The 22,383-nt window shown below is 34.0% G+C and overlaps 1 protein-coding gene and 1 long non-coding RNA gene across 2 annotated transcripts; one reads left to right on the forward strand and one right to left on the reverse strand.

The window, feature by feature from the left end:
• Nucleotides 1–4,792: 4,792 nt before the first annotated feature.
• On the forward strand, nucleotides 4,793–5,757 carry LOC131179539 (uncharacterized). The gene is made up of 2 exons (XR_009148437.1): nucleotides 4,793–5,047; nucleotides 5,474–5,757. It is a non-coding gene; the product is annotated as an uncharacterized LOC131179539 (long non-coding RNA).
• A 3,199-nt stretch (nucleotides 5,758–8,956) lies between these two features.
• Nucleotides 8,957–9,819, reverse strand: LOC131179540 (probable 2' cyclic ADP-D-ribose synthase BdTIR). Its single transcript, XM_058146419.1, has 2 exons — nucleotides 9,395–9,819; nucleotides 8,957–9,202 (listed from the first exon to the last, which is right to left on the reverse strand). The coding sequence occupies exons 1-2, from the start codon at nucleotides 9,817–9,819 to the stop codon at nucleotides 9,094–9,096; spliced, it is 534 nt and encodes a 177-aa protein (XP_058002402.1). The 3' UTR covers nucleotides 8,957–9,093.
• Nucleotides 9,820–22,383: the final 12,564 nt, after the last annotated feature.

Consider the following 22,383-nt stretch of genomic DNA (forward strand, 5'->3'; position numbering starts at 1 on the left):
AAGATATTAAATGTCTGTTTAAAATTAAGGTTGCAGGGTTAAAATTATTTTAATAAAAAATATTTTTTTGATATTATGAAAAAATAATTTAAAAATTATTTTATTATTTTAGATTTTTCTTGATTAAAATTTATTAATTTAATTTTAAAATATTTTTTTAATACTACATAATTAATATATTAAAAAATATATTTACCCTAATAGTAACTCTGACAATAATACTAAACAAATCTTAATTTAAAAAAAAAATTATTTATTTATATTTTTAAATCAAAATTTATATTAAATTACTCTCAGATTGAATCATACTATTCGTAAAGTTGACTCTCAATTAATTTTATGAAAATTAAAATAAATTACTCGTTACTTTGAATTGATCAAGTTGAAATCAAATTAATAGATTTGAAAAAAAATTTACCACCTTTAGCATGGCTAACTAATATGGTATGAACTTCTAAAAAAAAAACATGGTATGAAAGAAATGTAAACAAATAAAAATAAAATAAGATGAAAACTAACATGGCATGAAAACATTTTTTTTTAACAAATAAAAAGAGGATAGAGAGAGAAAAAACTTAAGTGAAGCTGCCCATAACAGGGCGAAGAATTAGCCTAATTTAACATAGAAATGAGAACAAAAGTTTTGGTTGGCTAGTGTTCTATTGCACGTTTTGTTTTTAACACAGAGATGAGCTCGGGGGAGAATAGAGATGCTTCCTCCTACAATTACATCACTCTTATTTTTTGTTCTATTGAAACTTTTTTAAGGAAATTGAATTGTAACTCTAACCTCCTAAATGCTTCTCTACTGACTGTGGATGTTTCAAGTTGACAGACAAGAGAAAGTGCAGAGCCATTTCCTTGTGTGTTCATTTTCCACTTTGACTTCTTGCATGTACTGTGTGGGCCTTGTGAAGCATGCTTCTTTTAAAGCCTAGACTATTGAGATTTAACCATTCAATGATATGCTATTTTTAAAAAAATATTTATTATTGAACTCAGCAAGTTTATTTATTTATTTATTTTAAAATTGAGATTTAAAATATATTTTAGGGTAAAGTACACTTTAATACTCTACTTTAGCTTTTTTTAGTACTTAAAGCATGTACTTTATTTTGTTTCAATTAATGATAAGAATTTTGACTTCATTTTCTCGTAAGGATAAATTGCTACATGTATTAAATAATGCTAACGTGGTGTCATGCATGATGTAGTGATGATGTGACATGCCATGCAAATGCTACATCATACATGGCACCACTCAACACGCCACGTCATCAAATTTTATGTCATAATTCATTTTATCACCTAAATATTAAAAGATAAAAGTACATGTTTAAAATTATAAAAATGTGAAAGTACATTTCTTAAATTATTAAAAAAAAAGAAGCAAAGTTCAAGAGAGAGACATATGGAGGAGATAGAGAGACAGAGAGAGAGAGCGTAGAGAAAAAGAGAGAGAGAGATATGAAAAGAGACGTATGGGAGAGTCAATCCATCTTTATCTCTCTCCATATCTTTCACTCACTCTCTCTCTCTCTCTCTCTCTCTCCTTATTTTTTTAGGTACTTTCAAAATTTTTGCACTTTTAACATTTAGGGTTTGAACTTTGCTTTTTTTTTTTTTTTCAATTTAGGACCTTTACTTTCATATTTTTATAATTTAGGAAATACACTTTCATCTTTTTACACTTAGATAACAAAATGAATTATGGTATAAAATTTGATGATGTAATGCCCACGTATGACGTGGTACTGACATGGCATGCCACATCATCACCACATGATGCATGGCATCATATCATGCATGGGTGCTACATTGACATCATTTAACACCATTAGCAATTTGTCCTTATTGTAAAAATGAAGCCAAAGTCTTTGTTGTTAATTGACACAAAACAAAGTATATGCCCTTAATATTAAAAAGACCAAAGTACAGGATACTAAAGTAGACTTTATTCTATATTTTATTATACCTAAGAAGACTTAAATATGTTAGAGAGTACTTCATAATTATTTATTTTGAATGTAACATGTTGAATATGAGAAGGCGTGCCTATGAGATTGACTGGGAAATAACTTAGTTTTCGTATCAAGAATACACATAACGGTAAAAATTAAATAGATTTTATTATATTATAATTATGTAAATTGAAGAATGGAGATTAACACTGTTTTCAAACTATGCTCATCAATGAACATTTCACATTAACATAATTAATCAGCTGTTTCATTTCTAAATAGCTTAGAGTAGTATAGTGAGAATGTTTATGGAACAGTTTGTGATTACACATGCACCTATATGATATAGGGTAGGTCTTTGCTGCTTGAGCAAGAGAGGCACATACTGAGCTAACTATTACTAATCCGCAAAGCGTACATGATCCACAAGCATGCAAGCAATCTGGCAACCTTGACCCTGCGATTTGAAGTGGAACTTCCCTTCCTTGCTTCTTTATTTTCTTCTCCTCCACCTCCTCCTCTGCGTTTGAGGTTGGTGTCCCCATGGTGCCTCTACTCTCTCCTGTTCTTGGCCAGGCAGGATGTTGCTCCTGATCACCATTATCATTACCTGTAAATTGTAACAGTCTTAATTTATAAAAGAACGATTACTTATTATAAATAAAATAATAGTATAATGAAACATTAGAAATCTTAAATAGGTACGTGAGTGAAGCCATTGAGGATCTCTAGCAAAGGCAGCAAGTGGAATGAGAAGAAGAGCAGCAGCAAGGAATGAAATATTTTTCATGGTTGAAGTTGTAGGTTGGAGGGAAATTAAGAAGATGAAAATGGATAATAGAAAAGCATGCAATGGAAGGCATGGATATATATAAGGGAGGATATGGTGTGGTGGGCAAAGAGATTAGAGAATGTATTAAAGTGAATCACAAGCAGTGTATGAGAACAAAGAGTGAAAATTGACATGAAAACGGCTCAACACAAGAAAGCCCACCATTCACATCACATGGACTCCTCTTCTACACTGAATTGCCTTTAGGATATGCAGCCATGTATTCAATATGCTCCTTCTTTAATTAATAATGTCTATTAATTTTATTGCTACTCAATTTTTACTTGTTGAAAAATAAAGATGAATGGGAGAATTACTATAAAGAAAATTAGTTTTTCTTTGATTTCAGAGTTGTGGAACCCATGTATTTAGAGAGAGAGAGAGTATGTATACCAGGTAATCTGAACTCAGATGAATTTAACTATTATAATTTGGAAATTTATATGAGAATAATTTTAATAATAATTAAAAAGAATTATCCTAGTGAATATATATGGCATGCCTCCATCATATATTCGGGCTTCTATAGGAAGCATAATATAAATAAAAGCCCATAAAAAGTGGGCTTGAATTTTGTATTTTATTTGATTGCTAAAACTAGTCCAATAGGGAAATAACTTTAACAACATCCATCACATTAAAATTCATTCTAACCAAAATTCTTAAATTATTAGATAGAAATATCCAAACATTTAGAATGAGTTTTCACATTTTTAATGTGAAATATTTTTTATTAAGTTCATAAAAACTGAAATTTAAGCTATATTTGATGTGTTTGAAAAGAAAAAGATGCATGAACGAAAGATTTAATAAAATAATATTCAACCCATTTTATAAAATTACTTTTAATAGAATCTTTTTAATTTTTATTTTAATTTTAATTAATTTAATTAAGTGGATATATTTATAACTAAATTGATTAATTTTATTTAAATTCTCAAAATTAAAAAAAAAATTAGATTGGAACAAAATTTTAATTTTTTTTAGAATTACACCTAAATAAAAATCTGACTATTTTCATTATTTAGAAATGCTAAATTTATTTATATAGATTTGATTGGACTAAAGATAGCTATGGATACTGAAGATTATCCTTCCCTCCATAGATGGAATGGAAATTTTGCTTGTATGATAATGATAGTGGTTGAAATTCCTCATCAATGGATAAAATTGCAAAGAAATAAAATCAAAATGGTCATAAAAGTATGGACACATTAATGGCATAGATCATATGGGTGTGTGGTCATCATCATCATTGACAATTTTTCATAATAATAATAATATACCTCCAGCTAAGGTAATGGAATTAGTGTATGCTTCTTCTTTGACTGCTTTCATTTAGATCATATCCACATTTCACATTAAACAACTCTCCTAACCACCCATAATTAATGGACTCCAATTATTGGGTGAAGAAACTGTGGTTGAAGTGAAACCACAAGTACATTATGGAATTTAAGTGGCAAGTCTTCATATCAAAGCCAATCATAGGGCCCTCTTCAGGTTGGTATAAGTTTCCAATGATTTTCATTTCATTTCCCCTAAACATTATGTTTAATCATAGCTATGTGTCAGCCACATTTGAGCTTAAGCTCATGACTTAGTACATATAAATTCATGATTGCAAATTACCATAATTTTATCAAGATGTTGAATCCTATTTCTGAGCGTTGGGTGTATACGTTCTACCTATTGATTAAAAAATATATATATCATGCTAACAAATTCAACAATTTTCTAGTAATCACACCCTAAGGGAAGAATAATTTAAAATATTCCTAATTTGATCTTTGCAATACAAGTTATGATTAATCTAACAAATTTGATGAAAATTTTTTGCAACAACTGAATGTTTGAGGAAAAAAAATTTGAAATATCTTAATTTTCATAGAATAATTAAGGTTTCATCCTTAATTTACCATTTGATTAACACCTCATTGATTCTCTTTCCTGATTTTGCAACAAGGGATTGTTGTAATATAATTATTTCTTGTCATGCAGGGTTTTCGATCCCATTGTATATGGCGATTATCCTCCTGAAATGCGTCATTATCTTGGAAGTGTATTGCCAAGCTTTTCACAGGAAGAAATCAGCATTGAAAAAGAAAGTATAGATTTAATTGCCATTAACCATTGTTCAACATTATATGCCAAGGATTGCATCCATTTTGCTTGAATCCCAGGCTGGGATCGCCCTATCCGAGGCTTTGTATACACCACAGGAGAGAGAGATGGTGTTCTGATCGGAGACCCGGTATGATACCATTACATGTAAAACATCTAATTCCATTGCCAACTCTTTTTAACTTCAATTTCCTGCAGACTGCAAATCCAAGGTTCTTTGTAGTTCCAAGAGGAATGGAAAAGATTATTAACTATGTTAAGGAAAGATACAATAGTATGCGAATGATTGTGATTGAAAATGGTAAGTAGCATGACATCTGTGGCCAGTAGTTCAATCGTTGAATTTACTAAAAGATTTCAAATCCTACCATAGGATTTGCTCCTCCTCCACAGCAAAAGCAACAAGATCAGCAGGACTTGTTGCAGGATGCTGAAAGAACCAACTTTCATAAATCCTACCTTGCAGCTCTGGCTAGAGCTATAACTTAAAAGAATCCTCTGTGTTTTTACCTCCAGCTGAACATTATCTTAATGAATTGCTTACTTTGAATTATAGAAATGGAGCTGATGTTCGTGGGTATTTCGTGCGGAGCATGATCGACAACTTCGAATGGATCGATGGTTACAGTGTGCGGTATGGACTTTACTATGTTGATCGCCAAACTCTTAAACGCATGCCAAAGCTTTCTGCTAAGTGGTATAAAAATTTCCTCACAGTTGATGCTACTAGCAATAGCAATAGCAGCAATATTTTCAAAAGGAAAAATATCATGAGCACTGTATCACAAGCCTCAAAAGCAGAAATATAATAGTTATGCATTTATACGAGATTCTAACTTATTTATTCGAGATTTTAGCCATTAACCAATTTATATTTGGTGTTTGTGTTAGTATTTATGCACCATACTCAAATTAAGATCCTAATCTAATTAAGAAATATAGATTGGGTAATTAATTAAAGTTTTAATCTGATTAGGATTTCATAATAAAATACTATAAATAGAAGAGAGGTACCAGGTAGCCCATAATTAATAATGATAGTTCATTTGAAAGAGTTAGGGCTCTTTCTTACTCTTAAAAAATTGTTTTGGTAGATTTTTTACACTGCAGTTTGAATAGATTACTGTTAAAAATCGAACGTTAATCAGTGGTTTGCGACATTTCAATTGAATATCTTCATCATAGAAAAAGTTGATCTAATAAGAATTAATAAGAACGTTAATCAGTGGTTTGCGACTATAATCGTATAAACGTTGATCTAATAAGAATTAATATTTTAAAATTTAAATTTCGCTGTGTTTATATATCATAAATTCCTAATGATTGGTGATCTTGTTTCACTTATTATTGATTATATTAATTCGAGCCCCTTACCTTTTTTTAATATAACTTAAAAACTTCTCAAATATATAGAGAGAGAGGATTGAGTGGAGAACTGTAAATTCAATAAAATACATATACATATATATATATATATATATATATATATATATATATATATATATATATATATATATATGAAGGTGGGTATGTCTTAAACAAACGATTTGGGGGCGGTGGCTACTCCTCGCCTCCCCTTGCGTCTGCAACTGAATGAAGAAAAAATATTAAATAAATTGAGTAATAATTGATACATTGTATACAATGAAAAATAACACTGATGATAAACTTTTAATGTAGACTGAGTATGAAATATTTTGGCTGCGTTAAAAACAAAATAAGATTAACATGTGTAAGTAATCCTTTAAAAAAAATTTACATTCAATATAAGTTCAACTTTATATGACGGACATAATAATTATTATATTAAATATTAATATTGAAATTTATATAAAATTAATATATATATATTTAATTTAATTTAATTTAATGATTATTAAGCTTAAAATTTTTCATAACTTAAAAAAGAAGGAAAAAAGAGATTGGAGTGGTAGAAGAATGGTTGGTGAGAATGATAGACATTCCATACCTGATATACACTTTACTGGTGGAGGTATCATGCGGCTGAGACACAAAAGTACGTCCTAGATAGTTCTTCCCTTCCCCTCTAGCTGCCTTCTGTTTAATTTTGTCTAAAAATGTAATGAACATTCACAGAGAGAGATGATGAGCTTGGGAACAGAAATAGTGCTTGCAGTGGTGGGTCTATGGGCAATGTTTGTGCGACCTGAGGTTCTGAGATTCGCCGAAGAGATGATGCAAGTCATGGCTTCTTCCATCTGCCAGTTTATTAGAGGGACTCATTACTCTTCTTCTCCTAATTCTTATCTTCACTGATCCAACCACTCACTGCCAGAGCCTGTAATGGACAAATTGCTAATTTTTTTTTTCTCTTATTTCTTCTTTTGTTGTTGTGTAATTTGTAGCAAAAATGTCAATCAAATCTCATTGTTTTAATAACAAAAATCCATATCTTTGGATTATGGACAGGCAAATATATATATATATATATATATACTCACTTTTATTACTTTGATGAAGATATTATTATTAGATTTTGGTAGAATTTCAATTATATTTTTAAATGGCAATTAAACAACTTATGTAATAAGAAAAATTATTATTTAGTTTTTTATTTTAAAGAAATTAATTATTTAATTTTATATTTTAAAAAATATATTATTTAATCTCTTTATTTTTAGTCTATTAAATTATTTGTTCCTTAGTCAATTTTTCTCCTAGTTAATAGATCTTAATGTCAGTCAAACTGCTATTTAATTCTTTTATTTGAATGAAATTAATTATTTGATCCTTATATTTTAAAAAATTACAATAGTTAATTTCTATAATTTAGTTCTTTTAACTCTTTAATTCATTTGATTATATTCAAATGGCTCTAAACTTATTTTCTATTTCTTTCTAACTATGTTTCTTCTTTTCTGTACTCACACATTTCTTCTTCTCTCGTGTTCTCTTTATTTTTCATCTTTTAATAAAAATGATATAAGTTATCTTCATAAAAAAGTTAATCAAATCAATTCCTCTAAATTTTCATGTAATTAATGTCATAAATTTAAGAAATTTATTTTCTAATAAAGAAAATATAAAAATGATACTCAAGGAATTAAATGAAAATATTTAAATAATTTTTTTAAAAAAATATAAATTTAAATTTAATCTCTATACAATAAAATTTTTATTTTTATCTAAGAATATATTTTTTAAAATATATCAACTAACTAATTATTTTTAATAAAATAAAAAAAATTATCAAATAAAATAAATTAAATAATAATCTAACTAATATTAAAAGCTATTAACTAATAAAAAATTTAATGATTGAATTAAAAAAATTTAATAAAAGTAATAGACTAAATAATACAATTTTTAAAATATAAAGATCAAAAAAGTTATCAACTTTCCTTTTAGGCCCTTAACCACTCAGACTGGTTCCATTTGAGTTGGAATTTGGGCTAGGACTGGTCCGACTTCACAATGGGTCTTTAAGTCTGCTCCCACTACAACCACTTATGGCTGGGCAAACTTCTGTGTACAATTGAAAGATCGAATTAAATTAATTTTTTTAATTTATTTTATTTTTTTATTATATATAAGGAAAGGGACTCTTTCAAATTTAACTATTTTAATTATCATTTGAATTTTTTCATATAAAAAAAATTATCATTAAATTGTGTCAAATTCAATTCAGTTTAATTTTAAGCAATAACAGTAATTATTATTATTAAAAAATTTCGCACATATAAAAGCAGAGCAGAGAGCATAAAACGGCATGACAATTTTAGTTCAGTAGGCTAATGCACAAGATTAAGTTTTCTTTTATTAATATATAGAATGGAAGAACAATAAAAGAACTTATATATATATATATATATATATATATATATATATATATATATATATATATATATATATATATATATATATATATATATATATATATATATCCCCACAACTTGAAAGCTTATTGAGCTATATCTACATATTACAATGTGACCGTGACCATATATCCATATGCGTGTAGCTTTGAAATGGGGATATATATATATATTTTTACAAAGAATAAGCAAGCAAAATTAACTGAGGACAAAAAATAAAATGAATCATTCATTTTACAACTTATTAACCAGAATTAATTCAATAAAAAATTGAAACCAGAAAGCATGAAGATCAAGGTTTTGGATTACTATGTTGTAGGAGCTAGGAAGAAGTTTTGTTCTAAGCAGGCATAGAAAATTTTCTGCTCTGCATTTGCTTATCATTCTCCATTTCAATTAAGCTGTTGATGACAATATCCGATGCACTTGTTACCACTTCCGACCAGTTCCTGTAAATTCAAACATAAGGAAGAAAATTTATTATTTTTTTCTTGTCTTGGCTAGCATTGTTGTTAAATATGTATAATGGAAATCTTCAAAAATAAGTATGGATGAGCATTGTCGGGATTTGAGAAATTGTATGCATAACATCATCAACTTGCACAATGTGGAAACAAGAAACAAAAGCAGAATGGTCTTACCCTTTTAAGGAGTCGAACGTGAGCCCTACGGTGTACTTAGCCTCTTCAAGAGCCCAATTAAACCTCTGTATCTCCTCTGCAGAACACAGTCCCTTGTTCGTAATGTGAAGTTGTGATGGTTTAATGTCACAGAAGACAGGAATAACCTTCTTCTTGGACTCCATTATAAGAGCTAGCTCATGAAGGCAGAAGTATGACTCACAATAATGAGGAGAGAACACAGCTACACCTACCTTACATTGCCTAATTGCTCCATTGATACTCTCAAACAACTTATCACCTGGTTTCATGTTCTTCTTGTCCAAGAAAGGACGTATGTTTAACCGGGAAAGGTGATCATAGAGCAACGCAACTACATTGCGTTTTGTGTCGATACTTCTATGGTTAATGAACACATCATAAGGTTTAATAGCCCGATTCATCATCTGGGTTCGAGGATATTGACTGAGAATTTGGCGTTGGAATTTAACTATGGACGAGCGATGCATGGCTTCCAACAAAAAAAGACAAGCAGAAAAATCTCTAGATAGCTTAGCTACTGTTGTTCGTTTGCTGTTTTGTTTAGTGTTGTGAAGTGTAATATTGTGAGAGAAGGAAGAATAGGTAGCCATGGTTTTATAGGGAGATTGAAGGCTTGAATAGGTTGTGAAGAATAAGGAATATGCTCATTTTTACTTCTTGAGTTGAATTTGAAGGAAGAAATTTAATGCATGTGAAAAGGTTGAAGTTGAACGTTATCAAGTGATGGCCGTGTTATTGATTTGGACAGTTTTGATTTATATATATATATATATATAGAAACTCTACAAAGAATAAACACCTTAGACCACTACCTTTATCGCTTTGAAATTTTCTTGACCCCTTCAAATACGTTGCCTTCTCCTCCTTTGGAGTTTTTTACCCAACGGGTGTAATAAAAAAAATTATACAAAAAAAAGTGGGTTTGAATTTATTTACTGGAGTGAATTATATTAAGATAAAAAATATGGGGATGAGATGCTAATTATAATAGTGTTTATAAAGTTTGAACACTTTTATGAATAGCGTCTAACATTTAAATAAAATAAAATAATTAAAAAATTTTAAGTAAAAATTGAACCCTACTATAAATAGCGTTCAGCTTCTACTTTAAAATTTTTAATTATTTTATTTATTAATAGTAGCGTCCAATTTTTACTTTAAAATTTTTAATTATTTTATTTATTAAATATTTTTTATTTAATTAAAATTTTATTTTAAATAAAAAGTAATTTTTTATAATAAAAATATTATAATATATAATATTAATTATTATAATATTATTTATTAAAATAATATTTATATTTTATTTAAAATATAAAATAAAATAATTAAAAATATTAAAATAAAAATTGTACACTATTATAAATAGCTTACAACTTTCACTTTAAATTTTTTAATTATTTTATTTTATTTAAACATTAAATGTTATTTATAAAAACGTCTAGATTCTTAAAATATTATTATAATTAGCCTCTCACTCTCGACTCTTTCATCTCAATATAATTTATTCTTTCCAATAATTAAAATTAAACTCATATTTTTTTAATATAATTTTTTTTTTTTGTTACACCCTTATGGGAAAAAACTCCCTCCTTTATGTCCGTCTCTATGTATCTGTTTGACATATTGATGTTGTATTGAAAGGTACTAGAACCTCTCTTTTTTGGACGACAGGTATTCTATCTTTCTGCCTTGACATCGATTGAAAAGTATGATGTGAGGTTAATTTAAAAAAAAAAGCTTCTGGAGTTTAATATATTTTTATCATTTTTTTAGCAATATATATGAAAATAAAAACGTGTAAGATAAATGAGTTGTTTGATTAATTTGATTTTCAAAGTAAATGGTTGCATGTGAATACTGCTCTTTCTTCAATTTTTCTTTACATTATGATAGAACAAATAACACTCAATTTTTGTTGCATGTGTTTTCCATCTAATTAATTGCAAGTTATTATGTACCTCTTTGTAGGGTTTCTTTGACTGTCTCAAAATTCATTCCTTATGAGTAAAACTTCCTTGCATTGCACTAAAAGTGACAAGATTATTCAAAATTCCAACAGTAGACGTATAAAAGACACACATGCAATTAACCAATCTGCAATGCTTATGAGTGATACTTGGATCGTTTGAATTTGCGTTCTTTTAGATTCATGGTGAGTTGATTCGAATTATTTAATGAATCGCTAAATATAAAATATTTTGAATTAAATTTAAGTTAATCTGTGATTATTTTATGTGAAAATATTAAATTTTTATTTAAAATTATTTTAAAAAAACATTTTTTTGATATTATGAAAAAATAAATTGAAAATTATTTTGTATTTTAAAATTTTTATGATAAAATTTATTAAATTTAATTTTAAATTATTTTTTAATATTATTTAATTAATATATTAAAAAATATATTTATCCTAACAGCAACTCGGACAATAATACTAAATAAAACTTAATTTTTTTAAAAAAATTATTTATTTATATTTTTAAATCAAAACTTATATTAAATTACTCTCAAATTAAATTATACGATTCGTAAAGTTGACTCTCAATTAATTTTATGAAAATTAAAATAAATTACTCATTACTTTGAATTGATCAAATTGATCAAGTTGAAATCAAATTAATAGATTAAAAAAAAATTTACCACCTTTACCATGGCTAACTAATATGGTATGAGCTTCTAAAAATAAAAATAAAATAAAATGAAAACTAACATGGCATGATAACATTTTTCTAAAAAATAAAAAGAGGAGAGAGAGAACTCAATTGAAACGGCCCATAACAGGGTGAATAATTAGCCTAATTTAATACAGAAATGAGAACAAAAGTTTTGGTTGGCTAGTGTTCTGCTGCACGTTTTGGCATGAGATGAGCTCAGGGGAGAATAGAGATGCTTCCTCCTACAATTACATCACTCTTATTTTTTGTTTTTTTGGAAACTTTTTTAAGGAAATTGAATTGTAACTCTGACCTCCTAAATGCTTCTCTACTGACTGTGGACGTTCCAAGTTTACAAACAAGAGAAAGTGCAGAGCCATTTCCTTGTTTTTTCATTTTCCACTTTGACTTCTTGCCTTGTGAAGCACGCTTCTTTTAAAGCCTAGACTATTAAGATTTAACCATTCAATGATATGCTATTTTTTAAAAAAATATTTATTATTGAACTCAGCAAATTTATTTAATTTTTTTTTAAATTGAGATTTAAAATATATTTTAGGGCAAAGTACACTTTAATACTTTGTACTTTAGCTTTTTTTAGTATTGAGGATATGCACTTTATTTTGTTTCAATTAATAACAAGAATTTTGATTCTATTTTCACATAAGTACAAATTGCTAACGGTGTTAAATAATGCTGACGTAGTGTCATACATGATGTGGTGATATGATATGACATTCCATGTAAATGTTACGTCATACATGGCGCCACTCAGCATACTATGTCATCAAATTTTATGTCATAATTCATTTTATCATCTAAATATAAAAAGATAACAGTACATGTCCTAAATTATAAAAATGTGAAAATATATTTCCTAAATTATTAAAAAAAAAAAATCCAAAGTTCAAGAGAGAGAGAAAGAGATAAATAGGAAGAGAGAAAGAGAGACACATATGGAAGAGAGAGAGAGAGAGAGAGAGAGAGAGAGAGTAGGCAAAAAGGGAGATAGAGATGAAAAGAGATGTATGAGAGAGTCAATCTATCTTTATCTCTCTCCATATCTTTCATTCTCACTCCTTCTTTCTCTCTCTCTCTCTCTCTCTCTCTCTCTCCTTATTTTTTTATGTACTTTCAAAATTTTTACGCTTTTCCCATTTAGGGCTTGAACTTTGCTTTTTTTTTTTTTTTGTCAATTTAGGACCTTTACTTTCACATTTTTATAATTTAGAAATATATACTTTCACCTTTTTACACTTAGATAACAAAATGAATTATGACATAAAATTTGATGATGTAGTGCCCATGTATAACGTGGTGCTGAAGTGGCATGCCACATCATCACCACATTATGCATGGCGCCACGTCATGCATGGGTGCCATATCAGCATCATTTAACACTGTCGACACCATATTTTGGCCGATCCCCCGAAATTAATAAACTTTAAAGCCGATCCCCAACACAGTCCCCTTTGCCAACCGACCACACTTCCGATCTCCCCTCAAAAGGAATTTAATTAATACCAAGTCTCCAGGTCATTTAAAGCCTCACCGATCCCTCAAACCAATTCTCAAGTCCCCTGATCATTTAATTATATTTCCGATCTTTCTTGTCAAATAAGGTTGAACCAACATTAAGCCTTCATACCACCAGTCTTATGGCCGGTCTCTCATTTGAAAATTTGAGAATGATAAAGGTTTCAACTCGGTTTAAAGATGATCCCGATCTTAAGTGTTCAAAGCCAAATTTCTAATTTTAATTTAAGTCCCGTTTCGTAACTGATCACATGCATATTGTATTTTCCGATCTCCTATACCTAGATTAATAATCACTTTCAGTTGTCGTTCTAATATGTTTAAACAATCAAGTGCTTATGCAATTTAGAAACTTTCTGATCACAATCAATCATTGAACAAAAGGGGAACTTTCATTTCATTTCAAATTTTATACAAGTCATTCGGCTGGGTGATCACCCCCAGCCTGATCTACATGTTGTTCATTTTCTCTCTCACCTTTAGCCTCCTCTTCGCTATCCTCACCTTCGTCCTTGGGAGCCAGGTTGGCCATCCAGGAGAAGTCCAGGAGATCTGTGTGAGCATTCACGTAAGCACCAGCCACTCCAGTCACCATTTCTTCTTCTTTCGCCTTGAGCTCCTCAGCAAGATGAGCGAGTTGAGCAGCTTCATCAGCTCGGAGCGCCTGAACTCCCTCGAGAACACGATCTCGCTCGGCCAGAACATAAGCTTGCTCGGCCAGCTTGTCCTCATAGAACTTCATTCGTCCCTCAATTTGAGATATATAGTCCTGAGCGGACGAAAGTTGGGATCGGAGAGAAGACACCTCATGACCCATCTTCTCGACTTCCTTACCCAGGCGATGAGCCTTCTCCCGGACCATGTGCTGGTTCACCAAACACTCCACATTCAGGCTCATAAATCTGGTCAAGATGTCATCAAGGTTATCCGGAGACAGCCTATCCCGATCTTCTCGAAGGCAGATGGAGGATGCCAAGACCTTAGCGAAACCAGGGTTCTCTCGAACCTTGCGGTTCTTCTCCAATGAGTGGATCAGCACTTGGGCACCGCAGGAGAGAGTCCTTGGGGCAGGCTGGGAAGGACCCCCTTCCGCACTCGGAGCGACTGGAGGAGGTGGAGGCGGTTCTTCTCTGCGAAGAGGAGATCGGACCACTTCTATGACCGGAGGCCCAGAAGGTTGAGACGAGCCTTCCTGTATTTCCCCGAGCTCATGACCAGGCGTTTGAAGCAGCTCGGAACGCTTCATCTCCCGTACCTTCCGGGAGATCTCCCTCTTTCGCTTTCGGCTCTCCTTGGAGGCTTCGCCGCTTGCCATACCTGCACAAAGAAGAGGTCAGTGAGATCGCTAAGGTCCAAAGATCTGAGATATGGAAAATAACGATGCCGAGATCAGAGAGCTGAAGCCCGCGATCTTGACCGGTGATCAGCTGCATAGTCCAATGGTGTAGCTCGGCCGTCACTGCATCCAAACAAGAGAACTTCTCCCTGGACGCCTGTTCCTTCAACTCCATCACCATTGCACCCTCTTCCCTATTTAGGGCGATGTGCTTCGTAAGCAAGGGACCCTGATGCTGCCAGCTCCGAAAGAAACCCTCAAAACCGTTCGGAATTTTGCTCCTTAAGATGAAGAAGCGGTTCTTCCAATTCTTCAAGGAGGAAGGCAGGTCGGTAAAAAGCCCACAATGGGGTTTTTCCTGGAAGAACCAATACTGGTCGTCCTTTCGACGAGTCAGCCTATGCAGTTCGGCGAACACCTTAGCTGTAGGTCGGAGTCCCTTAGCTCGGCATAGGCCTCGGAAGGCTACTAAGATCCGCCACAAGTTCGGATGAACTTGAGCGATGCACACTTGGTGATATTTTAAAACTTCCTTAAAGAAGTCGTCCAAAGGGAACCGTAGACCGGCTTTTAATTGCTCTTCGTATACTATAATCATGTCGTTCTCTTCGAAAAAGTGATCGGCTCGGATATCGCCACGACACTGGATAAGTTCATACGAATCAGGCCGGATGTTGTACTCCTGGCAGAACGACTGCAGGTCGATTTCTTTCAAGATTGATGGCAGTTCGTCCATGGGAAGATTTTCCCTCCCCGAAGAAGGCACATGCCTTGATGGTGCTGGTTGTCCCCGAGCTGGAACGGAGAACCTAGGAAGTTCAGGCCGCGCGCTTGGTCCGACCACCTCTACCTCATCGGACGACCACGAGAACTGAATGGAAGGGGGGCTTACTGCTCTTTGACCCTCGGCACCGCTCATTTTCAAAGGAAACAGAGAATTTAAACTAAAAGAAAGATCAAAACCCTTACAGGAGCTTGATCGGTGTCGGAGGAACTTGAGAAAATGAGAGAATTTGGAAGTTGTTCGCGAAAGACTGAAACTGACATAAAGGAGCAACTGGCTAACCCCACCCCTATTTATACTCGTCCGAGCATTTAATGCTCACGATGTTCCAGGTAGTAAATCGGATAGCGGGACTCGCCAGCTGTTCTGACACGTCTCACAAATATTTCGGAGATTCCATAAAGAGGTCGGTTAACTATAGAGCGGCAGATCAAGGTTTTTTGAATTACAGATCGGATAAGTGTCATTCAAATTAAGAGTCGGATCGGATAAATACTTCAGAGATCGGAAAATAATCAATGCAATAATAATAAAACGATAGTTATCAAAATAAATTTTATTTCCGAAAAAGATCTGATTACATCATTTGGGCGATCTCTGGAGATCGGATTACATTAAAGGTCTAATTACATCATTTAGGCGATCTCTAAAGATCGGATTACATCAAAGGTCTGATTACATCATAAGAGCGATCTTTAGAGACCGGTAGAACATCCTATCTAAAAGGCCTATGTCAAAGCCTAGTCTCGTGGCTGAGTCAAAAGATGTGTTTGACCAGGAGACCGGCTGGGGGGACTATGACTCTCATGAGAATGAGAGAGGTTGTCATCAAAGTTACCGCTCGAAACCGAGCCACTGTCGGAACACCCAGTGTGGAGAGGAGCTAGATGAACGCCAAAGAGCAGTCACCGGTGTTGAGGGGAATATTAGCAGTCTTCTCGCCCAAAACCAGTTTGCCGATTATATCGGGCAAACGATTCGAGATCGGCACGATCGAGGTCCTTGATCCAGATCGGTTAATTAGTCCAGTTCTCTCACTGTCATCAGATAAGGTCATCATGATTTTTCGATCACCAGGATCATAAATTTTCAGGCAAGGAACAAAGAGGACAATCGGAAAAAGATTAAAAGCGGTCATTTTGTCCGAGAGTGTTGCCGGAGCAGCTAGAACAAGAAAATGAGGAGAATAGGGGAGAAAGTCAAGTGAGGTAGGGCTTCCCGGTTGAAGATATATATATAGGAAAATTTGAGCATTTATTGCAGGCAGAAAACGAAGCAGACGCCTCGAGAATTGAGGGAAATAAATGCTTTGACTGGACCGAACCCGATAAAAAGGAAGACTGGTGTGGTAAAGATCGGTAGAAGGGAGACCGACATGAAAGATCGGAAGAGAGCATGTCAGGAGAGATTGGAAGAGAGGAACCCGGTATGAGAGATCGGAAAAAGATCACGTTGAAAAGATTGAAAAGGAGGGGAGGTCGGAAGACAAAGAGAATAAGACAGTTCCTGCCGATTATTGTCATAATCAGAGTCGAGGTAGTTAAAACGTTGCAGGTAAAATCTCAACCGCACGCCCCAGAATCGCCCGCTTTACTGACATGTGCCAGAGAACGTCAGGACAGCGCTGTACATCCTAATCTCCACCGTTGATCTTAATTGTAAGGATGAGCTCGGAGCCCTCGGATCGAAGAAGAAAACGACAAGAGCAGCGCCTTTCACTCCTAGCCCTCAGATCGCTCTTGACAAGAAATTTTGGGCCATCAGATTAGAAGAAAGAAAAGGACAAATACTCCAAAAGGGATCCCAGCCGTTCGTTCTAATTCTCTTTAATTCCCGAGCCTTTAGATCATGTCCCTCAAAATCTTAACCCTCCATCTCCCCCAAAACAGATCCTGACCCTTCATGGGGAGCACCCGGTTCCTATAAATACCTGCATGAAAAACTGTTCAGGGAGGACGAAAAAAGAGGGCAGTGACTATAGTGGAAGAACTCTGAAACTTAATTCAGTTTATTGCTCTGATATTTTTTTAGCGTTCATAAGAAAAACTTTTGAAACCAGTTTTCTAAAGTGTTTTCTTGTAAAAGGGATTCTTGAATGCTGAAACTCTCTATTTTCAGTTCGTTCATTATCCTGTGATGCTCTCATTTTCAGCTCTTTGTTCTCTTTAGTTCCACTCCCATTGTCCAGGCTCAACCTCATTTAAAATCGGGTATTATTTCGACCCGATTGCATTTTAGAGAAGCATCCTTCGTTTCAAGGCGGACCTTGATCTTCCGGTTACCAACCCGCAGTTTTATTAAGCTTTGTGATTCCATACTTAGTTTAGTAGATTTGGCTCCCTACAGGTGAGTGCTCGCATTGCCATTTTATTAAGTGCTCATTTTCATTTTACGCATTTCCTTTGTTCTTTTATGTACGTAGTTTTTTTCTTTTCTAAGTTTATATTGCGCTAAAGAATACCAAAAGGTTACTCTCGGGTTTACTTCTTTGTTGATCAGTCCATTCTTTTTGTTAATCTTTGTTATTTCTGAATGCAAGTCTTCTAGTCTTGAGTAATGTATAAGGGGTCGGGTAAAATGTAGGTAACCGTATCTTAAGGGTCTCTTTAAAAATAACAAAAAGTCTAAATAGTAAGTCGGGAAAATAGTAAGGCCGAATCACTATAATAACGCAAAAGACAATTGAGTAAGACAACACAAGGCAGAGTAAAACCGAGCTTTAAGATAGATAAATGGGATAGATAGGGTATCAAAACGTACTGGTAAGGCGACCACATAGGAAGGTCGGAAAATCCGGTTTGGTATCTCCTGACTAGTTACAAGATACCAACGACTTAAAAGAAGCCTTATTCCGCGGCCTTATATCTTTAAATGCCAAAACCCTTAGTTCTAGGATTTCATGACGGGTAGCTGTAATCAAGTTTCTAGAGATCGGAAAAGTCCTTATCCGATCCCTATTAAAATAAAGGAGATCGGAGGAGAGTTCTTATCCGGTTTCCACTTAAAAATTTTAATAAATATTTAAAAGGGGATCGGAGGAGAGTTCTTATCCGATTCTCAAACTTAAAAATTTTATCAAACATTTAAATAGAGATCAGAGGAGAGTTCTTATCCGATTCTCAAGCTTAGAATTTTAATAAATATTTAAAAGAGATCGGAGGAGAGTTCTTATCCGATTCTCAAACTTAAAAATTTTATCAAATATTTAAATAGAAATCGGAGGAGAGTTCTTATCCGATTCTCAAGCTTAGAATTTTAATAAATATTTAAAAGGAGATCGGAGGAGAGTGCTTATCCGATTCCCAAATTAAATTTTAACAAATACGTAAGATGATTCCCCCTGAAATAAAATTAATACGCAACAGCAACTCACTAAGGTCGTCTCATTTACTTATGTATCTGGGTAATCCGGATTAGTGAAAAATTAAACATTCCTTTTAGTCAAAAGGATTAACATTTCCATTCAAACCCTCCTAACTATGAAGAACGTGAAGTTAAATCTGCTTACCCTCGTTGAGGGACGAGGTGGGGTGCCTAACACCTTCTCCACCCGTTTACGGACCCCGAACCTAGAATCTCTGTTTTTGAAGTGGTTTTATTTTAACTTACTTTCACAAATGGTTTTCTTTAATTTTCCTCAAAATTAAAGTGGCGACTCCTCACTTTTCCCACTTCGGTGAGTGTTCGTCCAAGTGACCGCAAAACCCCTTGCGACAGCTTGGCGACTCCACTGGGGAATAACATAAAACTTAACCCCGGTCTAGAGGTCCAAAAGTAGATTTAATGTTGCGATCAAAATCATAGTTAGGTGGGCTCACTCCGAAAAAATTCTATACGTTAATTATTGTTATTCATGTTAACCATTTTGCCTGTCTTGCTTGTTTTACTTTCTACAGCGCTCTTCATTTAAAAGGAAAAAAAAAGGAAAAAATAAAAATCCCCCTAAATTGGGAAGAGGTAAAGGTGTCCCTTCACACACTGAACACTCACACGATGTCCTCACACACTTCATGTAGGAGGGAGTGTAGGAGGGAGTTATGTAGCGGTACCCGTGGATTTTACCCCGTTAGTATCCGTGAAGGCTTCTGCTCAAATTGAAAATCGTTCTATTCACTGTGATACCCGTGGAATTTTCCCGACAGTATCATGGGGGATAGAATGGGACTCTACTGTTTACAGTGGAAGCAATTTGGGAACTTGTGGCTTTTAGAAAATTAGACCCTGAGCTAAACTATCGCGATAGTTGGAAGCCGTAGCAAGCTACCTTCTAAGATAGAACTGTCCAATTAGGTAGCACCCAGCCGGTAGTAGGACTTTCCTTTACTTTAAGACAAAAGGGGCATACTTACTCTTACCCTATTTTGTTTATTTTATTTTGTTCTTATTTTTAAGGGTAATCTTGAATCATACTGTTAAGAAGACCTACACATTTTCCTACTTTGATAAATGTGTAGGTGTCACTCTGCCAATAGTATAATTCAAGATTACCTGAATTTATCCTGCTAACAAGTTTTTTTCTGTAGGCGTCACCGAAATAAGGTCTGTGAAAGGATAAGCATCATTTTTAACATGGCATCCTCGAGTCAGTCGGCAGAAGAAGTTCTTAAATCAGAACAAAATGCTAAACCGTGGCCCAAAAATAGCTCAGTGCCCCCACAAAGATATACTAGCTCATTTCCTCTACTGGACCTAAGCAAAATTGAAGTCAGAATGAACAGTCTCGAAGGTCTGGTCAATGGTTGGAATTCATTTCCCGATCAGGTCAAAGCACAATTTGAGAAGAAATATGGGAGGATTGCAACCTTGATGCAAGTTAAGGTTCAGATCCTGGCACTAAAGGCCATGTTTTCTGTTTGGAACCCTAAGTTTGGAGTGTTCTCTTTCAATGACATCGATACTGCTCCCACTATGGAAGAATATCAAGCATTGCTAGAAATCCCTTATGCGGCGCAGAATCGGATTTACCTACACCTCGAACATAGGCAGACCTGGAAACGGCTCGCACATATGCTGGGAATCCCACCAGAAGAAGCAAAGGCGAGAGAAGTCATCAAAGGAAACACACATGGATGGTATTGGACTTACCTCAAGAAAGGGTTGGATCAATGCATCCAAGATCAACAGTGGGATCAAGCTTCATTGATGCTCGCTTTAGCAATTTACGGCTTGATCTTGTTTCCTGGACCTTCCGGAATCATAACCTGCGGTGTTGTGGAAATGTTCTGGGCAATAGAAAAACAGAAAGTCAATCCAGTACCGGCAATACTTGCCGAGACTTTCTTAACCCTCACTTACTACAGACAGCAAGGCAAGGGATCCATTAAGTGTTGTTCTCAGTTGTTGCATCTCTGGATCATTAGTCATATGTGTCCTGTGGAGACGAAGGGATTAACTTGGTACCTTGACCAGCCTCTCATCGGAAAAATGACCCGATTGGTAATCAGCCCGAAGGATGAGCCGCAGTGGCAAGAACGGATTTTGAGCTTCAATAGCTATAACTATTGTTGGAAGAAATTGTGGACGTCAAGCCAATCCATTTTGATCAGCACGGGGAACAATCAATCAGTATCCCTAATCGGAGTGACTAGATACACAAGTTACACTCCGGCATTAGTAATGAGACAGTTTGGCTCAACACAATCCAGAATCAACATTGAAGGATACTAGAACTCAAGGGAGAGGAGGGGTTGAAAATAGCTCACAAATCTTGGGAAAACATCACTCTAAAGGTCCGAGTGCCACGGGCGATTATCTTAAATGGAGGGCTGACAGGGACCAAGAACATTTAACTGCAGAATTCGAAGGTAGCAACCCTCGCCGAGACATCCTATCAGAAGAAGCTAATGATCATTTAACTGACTCACTACAGAAGGCAAACACCGAAACTCGCAACTGCAAGAACAAATAAAGCAGTTAGAGGACCAACAGCAAAACCTTAAAAGAAAAGTGAGAAAACTTAGGGAAGAAGCAAGAACTGAAAAGATGGGGTTCGAAGAGCAAGAAGCGCTGTGGGAAAAGGAAAAAAGCTCTCTTTAAGCTCTGGTAAAAGAAGTAGAAGTGCAGAATAGTAAGCTTCAAGAAAAAATGAAATACCAAGAGATACTTGTAGAAGAGTATAAACAAGAGAACAAAAAGAAGAAGCTCGAATTGAAGGAACAGGCATTACTCATCAACGATATTCTGAAAGAATGTGCTAAGGAAAGGAAGGAGAAAGAAAGACAAGCTGCTCTCTATCAAGAGCTGAAAGAGAATGTTGACCAACTGGAGAGAACGATAGCACAGGGAAAACAGGAACTCCTTCCTGAATCCGAGTATGCTCTGAAAGCATTCGACCCTGCCAAACAAGAAGAAAGGTTATACGAGTATCTTAGAAAATGTCATCTCATTATAAAGAGTCTCCCTGAGCCTAGGCCGATGTAAAGAATGCTGTGTATAAATATTCAGTTAATGGAAAACTTTTGGGTCATTGTTTAGCAAAATTGTGAATGAATAGTATAACTCCCATAGGAACCCCCTCGCTAGGGTTATGCGAAAAATTGGATATGCCATATGAACAGGTATCATGAACGCGCATTCAATCCAGTCATTCACAGTCGGATTATCGAATGATGCCATGATAAAATTGATGCAACCATCCTTCTGCAGATTTCATTTC

The sequence above is a fragment of the Hevea brasiliensis genome, chromosome 4, assembly GCF_030052815.1.
Source record: "Hevea brasiliensis isolate MT/VB/25A 57/8 chromosome 4, ASM3005281v1, whole genome shotgun sequence".
Taxonomy (NCBI): domain Eukaryota; kingdom Viridiplantae; phylum Streptophyta; class Magnoliopsida; order Malpighiales; family Euphorbiaceae; genus Hevea; species Hevea brasiliensis.

Bases quoted from the DNA above. Each gene is read 5' to 3' on its own strand.
- LOC131179540 (XM_058146419.1), bottom strand. From the start codon at position 9,819: ATGATGAATCGGGCTATTAAACCTTATGATGTGTTCATTAACCATAGA. The intron at 9,203-9,394 runs GTAAGACCATTC...TTGAATTTACAG, and splicing joins ACGTTCGACTCCTTAAAAGG to GAACTGGTCGGAAGTGGTAA.